General features: G+C 37.3%; 1 protein-coding gene across 3 annotated transcripts; it reads left to right on the top strand.

Annotated features, from left to right (window-relative positions):
* The first annotated feature begins 381 nt into the window (after positions 1–381).
* On the top strand, positions 382–4,594 carry LOC140863443 (uncharacterized). 3 transcript variants are annotated; one of them, XM_073266874.1, is made up of 7 exons: positions 382–1,486; positions 1,763–2,729; positions 2,838–2,970; positions 3,470–3,553; positions 3,650–3,708; positions 3,801–3,909; positions 4,003–4,594. In XM_073266874.1, the coding sequence occupies exons 1-2, from the start codon at positions 913–915 to the stop codon at positions 2,161–2,163; spliced, it is 975 nt and encodes a 324-aa protein (XP_073122975.1). In that variant the 5' UTR covers positions 382–912; the 3' UTR covers positions 2,164–2,729; positions 2,838–2,970; positions 3,470–3,553; positions 3,650–3,708; positions 3,801–3,909; positions 4,003–4,594. The 3 variants fall into 3 exon arrangements, with proteins under 3 accessions (XP_073122975.1, XP_073122976.1, XP_073122974.1); XM_073266875.1 differs by having other exon boundaries at positions 1,763–2,760; positions 2,866–2,970; XM_073266873.1 differs by having other exon boundaries at positions 1,763–2,970; positions 4,003–4,591.
* Positions 4,595–10,867: the final 6,273 nt, after the last annotated feature.

Genomic DNA, 10,867 nt, shown 5'->3' with positions numbered 1-10,867 from the left:
CCAATGCCACCTTTTGTGTTTCTGCAGTACCTTGGAATTCAAAGAACTCTCTACTTTTGTGAACCATTCTGTAGGATCATCCCCGGAGAATGGTGGAAACCTCAATTTCGCCAACTGTGAGGAAAACAATGGCCTGCCTCCATCGAAATTATCTCGTGATCCTGATCCATCTTTACTGGTGTTAAAATGTCTGTTTCGAGTGTTGATATTGTTGTTGGAGGCATCCCTGTTGGAAAGTAGTGCCTCGATTATTCTTTGAATGGAATCCTCCATTTGGTGCAGCTTTCCCAAAATGCCAATTTCCATCTTATTGAAGCTGTCTTGGAGCCCTCCAAGCCCAGCCTCCAGGTTCTCGATCTTTTCCCTGTTAGTGGCCATAGAACCTGTCTCTGGTACCAATGATAGGTCCCAACCAAAGACTACAAAAATTTATATTAAATGTAATTCTGCTTCGAGCGAGAATAAACCACAAAGAAGATAAAAGAAGATATAATTTTTATTCAAAATCCTGCCTCCTCCATCTGGAACAGAGGAGTTTATATAAAAAAGAAAATAACAACCAAATCCTAAACTCAAAGCCACTAACGGCTCTCCACAACTATTTACAAGACTTATTTAAAATAAAACAAATTATTTATTGACTTGTTCCTAGAAAACTAACGGCCCGTGATCTTCGTTCTTTAATTAAAATACTTCGGATTCTTCTTGGGTTCTCTTTTGGATCTTCTTGGCTCATCATGTTCCACCAAAATCCACCACTGTCGCTGCAACCCTTTCTAAGGAGGTTGACTCTGATGAGTTTGAAATGTCCCTTGCCCAATTCCTTGCGAATTTGAAAATGATGGTGGGTCATCATCAAAACCAAATGCATATACTCCTGCTGCTGAATCTGAAGACGAGCTTGATGTCGAGATGGCTCAGGAGTTTGCTGAAAATAGACCCTCAAATGATTCCAGGTCTTCCGGTTCCTCTTTTGACTCCTCTTATGCTGCTGAGTCCGAGCCACATTCTAAAGATCATGAGGAGTCTAATGCTGTAGATCCCGATGTTTCTCAAACTGATGATGAAAACATTGATTCAGAAGATGGGTTTGATCTCCCTAACTCTTTCTCTGATCATTTTTACTTTTCTGATGTTGCATCTCTCTGGTCCGTGTATGAATCTCGTAGGCTGATTAAGGAAAGAAACATAGATTATGTGTCCTTTGACAAGTATCACATGATTTCTTTTATTGTGGACCGCGGATTTCTTGCCATAGTCACGGGTGTGACCTCCTATTGTGCTTCTTTAGTCTTGGAATTCTATTGTAATCTCACTTCGTCTACTGGGAATGAAGATTCCCCAAAGTTTGGTCGAGTGTTCGTGCGTGGTCGTGTGTTTGACTTCAGTCGTCCCTCTGCCATCACTAGCCTCTATGGAACTCCAGATAATTTTGATGATAGTGAGGAGTATGACTTGGATGCCATCACTACTATTCTTACTGGAGGTATTGTGAATAAATTTCCTACTGGCTCCCAACAACTTTCTGCAGCTCACCTTACTTCTTTTTACTCCATTCTCCACAAAGTGGCTGTGAAGAATTGGACCCTTTTTACCAACTCAAAAATTGTGACTCGGGGTCAAGCTCTGGCCCTTTTTTCTATTAGTCATACTACTTACTTCAAATTTGGTCAGACAGTGTTTCGTACTGTCTTAAAATTTTCAAATGGTTGACTCAAGGCAACTAGTATCCCGTTCCCTTCATTGATCTTTCGGTTGTTAGAATCTCAGGGCTTTATAGCAGAAGATGTTATTCTGTCTGTTGCAAGTCCGTTGATCAAGATTGTCCTAGATTTACTCCAAGGGAACAGAAATATAGATCTACCATGGAAGGATGACTCTGTGACAGCAAGTTCTGCTCAAGCAACTCCTGTTCTGTGTGAGTATGTGATGTTTTCTACTGCGTATTTGCATGCTTATATAAAGTTTGCTGAGTTTCAGATCTTGAATTCTCAAGAACTCATTGCTCATTATACCGACCAAGTCACTGAGTACAAGCTACTTCTTGAAGTTGCCTCTTTCGGACAAAAAATGGGAGAAGTTCATGAGAAAGTTGCAGAGAAAGTTGTTGAAGAAGTAGTTGGACCCTCAGGCACAGCTCATGAGGCAGAAGAAAATATCTAGTGTTTTATGTTTTATTCATTATGGTTTAATTAATTCGGTTTTTTTTTCTATGGATGTGTATCTTGCTTGCTCTGTTTAATCAAAAGAAGTGTTTTAATTCTTTAGTGTTCTTGCTACCTGATGAATGGTGTTATTTATTTAATGTTGTCCACATCTGATGAAAACACTATAAACTGATATTATCATATTTAGAGGGAGCCTAAGGTGTGTAATTTAGGGAGAGCAAACTTATTTTATTGAGTGATTCTCCCGTGAAACAGTCTCACGGTGAGACGGATCATCCCACTTAAAATACAAATATCCATCTCATTCATCGGATCATACCCATATTCACCTATCCGCCTCTCCTCTCACCAAGATCCCCAATTTGACGCTGATATTACTCAAACTCCATCGCACTGATTTTTTGCTCCAAGTCGATGGCAAATTATCGGAAATCAATGGAAAGTTTGCTGGATTATTTTTCGTAATTTGTGTAACGACGGGTGAAAGCAAGATCCAGTTGCAGAGAAAGCGATGTTAAAGATGATTGGCTGAAGGAACAAGAGGATTTTGGATTGGTTACTGTATGAAAGATCTTCTATTATCTACCTCCAGGTTTTGAATTTCTCCGCTGTGGTTTTAGTTAAAACTATTAATTAATAGAATGGGATATTTGATCAATGTTATTCAAGTTGTATGTGGTCTGTGGGGTGTTGCAAGAATTCTTGGTTGGGAATGAGGAGCTTGTGAAAATTTATAATGAGAGGCTGGAAGATGCTGGTTATGTAAACTTCAAGCTTTCTTGGACGAATAATCACGGTGATGGTATGAGAAATTCTTGTTTTTTATGCTTTTTGATTGTTATAATTATAATTGTTGTAAGATAACATTCTGTGATTGGTCTAATGAGTTGGAAGAGATTATAGATCTTAGAAATAGGTCCTCTTGTTTTAGTTTGATGCATGTGTGATCGGATTTTCGGTTCGAGTATTTGTGTTGAGTATCAATTCCTGTTGGATAATACACCATAATTTCAAATGCGAGTGGAGTTAGGAGTTGGATAGAAGTCGCGAGTATTTGAAAAGATGGAAAGAAATATTGTAGGAGACATTTTCTTATTTATTGTATAATCTTGCCAGCAGCGTCACTACTGGAAATTCAAATTCAGAAGAAAAATTTTAATCTCAGCCTGTTTTATAATAAGTTGTTCTTCTTGAAATTTGATGGGTCTCTTGAATGCTCTGCTTTTCAATGATTTCGGAGACCGTCTGGCACGGCTACTGCACGTCGAACTGATTGTCCCCTTCTCACAATGTTTGAACAGTGATATACGCCAAGAAATTCTAATAGCGGATACCCACTTTTTTTCCCGCATAATTCGAGTTTGTGCTTAGAGACTCTACGTCAGGTAAGTTGAACTGATCAGTTTTTTGTTCATGTCATTGTTAGAGATGCTTTATTTTCTATTGGTTGCTCATGCAATTCCGCATTTTGTGTTTTGCAGCACGTGGAATCATATCGAAGAGAGAATAAACTCAATCCCTTGCCAATCTTACTTTGTTGGTATGCCTATTTTCAAGTCTTTTACTGTGACATGTAGCGTTCTCATCCTAATTACATGATGATATGCTCTTGTTTTTATTTGTTTTCTTCAGCGACTGGAATGGCAGCAAGAGGAGTCATGTTTACAACTTTCTTAGATCACAGGGATTTGCGTCCTCGTATGACACTGCCCATCAGTACACCGATGCAGATGCTCACAAGGTGATTTAGAACCGATAGATTCATGTTATTGTTTTTTAAGTGATATTTTCCTCGATTAGATTTGTCTTTCTGATTCCATATTATTCTACGCAGGTGGGTGAGCCACCGTAATCATCGTGGGAACATTGTGGTGTAGATTTCATATGGCTTCTAATCCAAATAGATACAGGAATCTACTTAAATTGAGATTGAATATCTAATTATCCTCAAATCTTGTGAAAGTCCTGGTTATTTGAGGAATGGGGTTATGTTTTAGTTTCTCTTAATTATATTTTTCTGAATCGTAGGAGAAATATGAATTAAGAACAAGAAAGACGACGATCTTAAGTTTAAGATCATCAAGTCTTGCACAGATAATGTTCAACCGGGATCGGATTCAACGAGTTCAAATGAATTGGAGGATTCATCTGAGTATGCATTGCAGCTGATTTTTTTATTTTCCAAGTAATAATGACATGAGTTTCCTGGGACATCATGATTTCTGTAGCTTATGGTAGTGATTTTATGCACAAAAGCTGAAGTTAGCACCTTTCTCCACGTTAAGCTTTTGGCTGAATTTCACTTCAGTACTACTGAAATTCAGTTTGTTTTTTCATTACCTTCAGCATTTGGAAAAAAATTGAGTTCCTAATGTTTTTGGTTATCACCATCTCAGGCAGAACATTGCAAAAACTCGTAGGGGCTTTTTACAAACCAATTCACGTAGAGGTTTCTAGTCAGACACCTCACGCGTGTGCATGCGGAGAAAAATGTAAAACAGTACACCCCTTTCGTTGTTTCTCGTTCTATGCAATATTGCATATAATTGAAAAAACTTGTATTTTCAAACTGTATCCTCTCAACGGGTAAATTGGCTAGTTTCGTTTACCGTCATTTTCTTACCATGCTAGAGAAGTAAGTTCACCATTATGGTCTTTCATTCATCCTCTTTTTGTTTAAAACACATCTAGTCTAGATTTGTGAATATCTCATGCTTGTCATTGAATAAATGCTGATTTGAATGTTAGATTCTAAAATAATATTTTGATCCAAAAAATAATATTTTTTAATCAAATAAGAACATAATAGAAATTAATATTTTTGATATAAAAATTAATACTTTTATAATAAAAACTAATATTTTGACATATTTGATCAAAAAAGTAATATTTGATAAAATAAAAAACTATTAATTTTTATCTAAAAAATAATAATTTCATTCAAATAAGCATATATTACAAAAATAATATTTTTGATACAAAAAGTAATACTTTTTATAGTAAAATTAATATTTTGAAAATAAAAAATAATATTTTAAAATCATATCAGTATATATAACTAATTAACACTTTTGAAATAAAGGTTAATACTTTTTCAGTGAAAATTAATACTTTAGTCAAATAAGCATATGATACAAATTAATATTTTTGACATAAAAGTAATACTTATTGTAAATTTAACACTTTTAAAATAAAAAGTAATATTTTTTCAATGAAATAATACTTTTGAAATAAAAATTAATATTTTCAATCAAATAAACATTAGTAAAAATTAATACTTTTGCATTTTTTTGGGAAAAATTAATATTTTTAATCTAAAAAGTATTAATTTTATTGAAATACACATAAATACAAAATAATATTTTTGAACTAATAAGTAATACTTTTGCAGTAAACAATAATACTTTTGACATTAAAATTAATCTTTTTCAATCAAATAAGTATACATTACAAAATAATATTTTTGACATAAAACGTAATACTTTTGTCGTGAAAACTAATACTTTTGAGCTAACAATTAATATTTTTTAGTCATACATATATATTATGGTTAATATTTTTAACATACAAAGTAATACTTTTACTATAAAAACTAATACTTTTAACATAAAAAATAATACAAAAAATTATATTTCGACAACATCTTTGTCACCATCTATCCTATGCTTGACATCCCGATATTATTAACTTTTGATCTAAAAAAATAATGATTTTATTGAAATATACATAAATACAAATTAATATTTTTGAACTAATAAGTAATATTTTTGTAGTAAACAATAATACTTTTGACATTAAAATTAATATTTTTCAATCAAATAAGTATATATATTGGAGATCATATTGTTGTAATATTATGTTGTGTATATTCCCGTATATTTACTTGCTTTGATTAGTTTAGATATTGAGGAGATTTGATTGTGCTAGTTTATGGTAAGATCTTTGTACATAAGCATGTATTTAATCATGCAATATTCTGAATGAGGAAATATCGTTACTTTACATGGTATCAAAGCCATAAGCATGGCTGAGAAAAAAGAAGACACGAAGAAGGACGGCAGTTCTGCTGCTTCAAAGGTCACATCTCCTTTCTACCTTTCTGCAAACGACAATCCTGGAAACATTATCACCCAAGTTCAACTCAAGGGTGAAAATTATGATGAATGGTCACGAGCTATGAGGACAGCATTACGAGCCAAGAAAAAATTTGGTTTCATCGATGGATCGGTGAATACACCTTCTGATGATTCTGCAGAACTTGAAGATTGGTGGACGGTCAATTCCATGTTGGTGTCATGGATCTTAAATACCATTGAACCAACATTGCGATCAACCATAACCTACATGGAGATTGAAAATGAATTGTGGGAAGATATCAAAGAACGGTTTTCTGTCGGAAACGGCCCAAGAATTCAACAACTCAAATGTGAGTTGGTTGAGTGTAAACAACATGGCATGACTGTTATGACTTACTATGCCAAATTAAATATGATTTGGGAAGAGTTGGGTAATTATGATCAACACCCAACATGCCGATGTGGAGGATGCAAATGCAACATCGGAGCAGAATTAGATAAAAGGCGCGAAGAGGAAAGACTACATCAATTTTTGATGGGATTGGATGACACAATTTTTGGCACCGTACGCTCGAATATCTTGAGCACCGAACTACTACCGAATCTTAATAGAGCCTATGCTATGATCGTGCAAGAAGAGCGAGTACGTAATATCACTCGTGGAAAAGATCATCGCAGCAAAGCCATGGCATTTGCGATTCAAACTCCTAGCTCTTCTAAGGGTCGCGCAGATGGTAAGGAGAAAGTTGTGGTTTGTTTAGGTTGCAAGAAAGTTGGTCATGATGCAAGTTCATGCTTCGAATTGATTGGGTATCCCGATTGGTGGGGAGATAGACCTCGAGGACGTGGGCGTAGCGCAACGATCCGTGCACAAAATGGACAACAAACAGTTGGTAATGCTATTGGTGGTCGGGGTCGTGGCGTCCAGCTTCGAGCTAATGCAGCCCAATTGACGGGAGAAGGAAGCGCAACTCACGGACAAATAACAGAAACAGACTCAAGTGGATTAAGCGGGCTGAGCAGTGAGCAGTGGAATTTATTTTTGAACCTTTTGAATACACAAAAAGAGGGCAATCAAGGGCGACTCAATTGTAAGCATAAACCAATGGAGTGGATCATTGACAGTGGTGCCTCTCATCATATGACTGGAAGACTTGATTCGATGAGCTGCATGGAGAAAATTCTCGCATGTCCTGTTGGACTGCCAGATAGGAATAAAGCATTAGCCGACAGAAGCGGGACTGTGGTGTTAAATGAATATCTAAAATTGAACAATGTTTTATATGTGCCAAACTTGACGTGCAACTTGATTTCTGTGTCACAATTAGCGGCAAATTCGAACTGTGTTGCTCAATTTACTGATAGACTTTGTGTTATGCAGGATCGAAATTCGAGGATGTTGATTGGTGCGGGTGAGCAACGTGAGGGGCTTTATTATTTTAGAGGGGCAGTTCCAGTCAGAGCTTTGAATACCGCAAGGAGGGACACCTTTGATATGTGGCATCGAAGGTTGGGACATCCTTCTAGTAAAATAATTCAGTTATTACCGGTTGTTAAAAACACTGTTAGTGATTCTGTTCAGCGTTGTGATGTTTGTCTACGAGCAAAACATTGTCGAGGCGAATTTTTGTTGAGTAATAATAAGGCTTATACTATTTTTGAGATGATTCATTGTGATTTGTGGGGTCCATACAAAACTCCGACGTTTTGTGGTGCACATTATTTTTTGACAATTGTTGATGATCACTCAAGAGGCGTGTGGGTCTATTTGTTGACTGATAAAGCCAAAGTAGGACAGACTCTTCGAAACTTTATCACTATGATACATCGACAATTCAAAGCACATGTGCAAATAGTGCGAAGTGATAATGGAACTGAGTTTACTTGTTTGAATAAATATTTTACGGAAAATGGGATACTACATCAAACTTCGTGTGTTGGGACTCCTCAACAAAATGGTAGGGTTGAACGTAAACATCGCCACATACTGAATGTTGCACGATCACTGCGTTTTCAAGCAAACTTGTCTATTAAATTTTGGGGAGAGTGTGTCTTGACTGCTGTGTACTTAATTAATCGCACTCTTTCTACTTTGCTCGAAGGAAAAACACCTTACGAATTTTTATTTGGTGTTGTTCTGTCATATAAGAATGTCCGAGTTTTTGGTTGTTTGGCTTATGCTCATAATCAGAAACATGGTGGTGATAAATTTGCTAGTCGAAGTCGAAAATGTATCTTTGTTGGGTACCCGTTCGGCAAGAAAGGATGGAATATGTATGATCTTGATTCTAAGGAATTCTTTGTTTCGAGAGATGTTATCTTCTGCGAGAATGAGTTTCCTTCCAAAAATCCGGTTGTATGTGACAAGTTCGAACCTTCTAGCATTGGTGGCTCTTTTTGTGAAGACGAAATAGTATTTGGAATGACTGAACAAGAACCAAGTTCTCGCGGCGATGCAGAACTCTCAGGAGAACAACTTGAGGTTGCTCCTTCTGTCGAGATCTCGGACAGTCGGGGGAACACTGACCAGGATGTCCACAATAACATTGTCGAACCACTAGGCCGAGGTCACAGGCAGCGACGTGATTCTACTCGGTTGCATGATTATGTTTTGCACACAGTTCAAAAGTATCCTCCGTCCCTAAGCCCCTCTTCATGCTCACTTAACCATCGGCCGTCCTCACGTAGTCCGTATCCTATAACACATTTTTTCAATTGTGATAAATTTTCTATGCCGCATCGTGCTTTTCTGGCAGCTGTTACTGCAGGTGTGGAACCAAAATCATTTGGTACCACAGTCAAAGATGCACACTGGCGGGACGCAATGCAGAATGAAATACAAGCTTTGGAGAATAATGAGACTTGGACTGTAGAGCCATTGCCACATGGCAAACGAGCCATCAATTGTAAGTGGGTGTACAAAATCAAATACAATGCCGATGGTACGATCGAGCGCTACAAAGCACGATTGGTGATTATGGGGAATCGACAACTTGAAGGTATCGACTATCATGAGACGTTTGCGCCAGTGGCAAAAATGGTTACCATCCGAACGTTTTTAGCAGTTGCAGCGGCTAAAAATTGGGAACTTCATCAGATGGATGTCCATAATGCCTTCTTACATGGAGATTTACAAGAAGAGTTATACATGAGCATGCCTCCTGGTTTCAATATAGGTGCGTCTGGGATGGTATGTCGTCAGCATAAATCATTGTATGGATTACGCCAGGCTCCTCGGTGTTGGTTTGCAAAATTAGCTGCTGCCTTGAAGCAATTTGGCTTCGCCAACTCCTACTCTGACTACTCACTTTTCACTTTAATTCGGGACAAGATCCAAGTTCATGTTTTTGTCTATGTTGATGATCTTATTATCTCTGGAAATAATCATGAAGCCGTCCGACGCTTTAGAGACTATTTGAGCACCTTTTTTCACATGAAGGACTTGGGCGTTTTGAATTACTTCTTGGGGATCGAAGTGTCTCGAAGTCCTGAAGGCATCCTCTTGTGTCAACGGAAATACACATTAGATATTCTTTCTGAGGTTGGCTTACTTGGTGCCAAGCCTGTTTCTATCCCTCTTGAGCAGAACCATCACTTGGCATTGGCTGATGGAGCTCCTATAGCCGAACCTGACACTTATAGACGTTTGGTGGGACAACTTATTTATCTTTCGGTTACTCGTCCTGAGCTCGCCTATTGTGTGCATGTGTTGGCTCAATTTATGAAAGACCCACGCGAACAGCATTGGGAGGCTGCTCTTCGTGTGGTGCGTTACTTGAAGGGGAGTCCTGGGCAAGGCATTCTGCTCCGCTCTGATAATGACTTGCGTTTGTATGCTTGGTGCGACTCTGACTGGGCTAGTTGTCCGCTCACGCGCCGTTCTTTGACTGGTTGGTTCATTCTGCTTGGGAATTCACCGGTCTCTTGGAAGACTAAGAAACAACATAAGGTCTCCCGCTCTTCAGCTGAGGCAGAGTATCATTCGATGGCTACCACTACGTGTGAATTAATTTGGCTAAAAGAGCTTTTGCTGGCTCTCAATGTTGATCATCCGACTCCTATAAATTTATATTGCGATAGTCAAGCAGCTTTACATATCGTGGCTAACCCGGTGTTTCATGAGCGAACCAAACACATCGAGATTGATTGTCACTTTGTACGCGACGCCATACAAAATGGTAGTATCCAGCCAGCTCATGTCAGGACCTACGCGCAACTCACTGACTTGTTTACTAAAGCACTGGGCAAATCTTCATTTGAACACTTACTTCGCAAGTTGGGCATTCGAGAATTGCATGCTCCAACTTGAGGAGGGGTATTGGAGATCATATTGTTGTAATATTATGTTGTGTATATTCCCGTATATTTACTTGATTTGATTAGTTTAGATATTGAGGAGAATTGATTGTGCTAGTTTATGGTAAGATCTTTGTACACAAGCATGTATTTAATCATGTAATATTCAGAATGAGGAAGAAAAAAAGAACTCTCCTTAAAACATATCGTTACTTTACAATATATTACAAAATAATACTTTTAACATAAAACGTAATACCTTTGTCGTGAAAACTTATACTTTTTGAGCAACAAGTAATATTTTTAGTCAAATAAATATATATTATG

The sequence above is a fragment of the Henckelia pumila genome, chromosome 4 (assembly GCF_033568475.1).
Source record: "Henckelia pumila isolate YLH828 chromosome 4, ASM3356847v2, whole genome shotgun sequence".
Classification (NCBI taxonomy): domain Eukaryota; kingdom Viridiplantae; phylum Streptophyta; class Magnoliopsida; order Lamiales; family Gesneriaceae; genus Henckelia; species Henckelia pumila.
The sequence above is the reverse complement of the archived record's forward strand: the minus strand, read 5'-3'. Positions and strand labels throughout refer to the sequence as shown.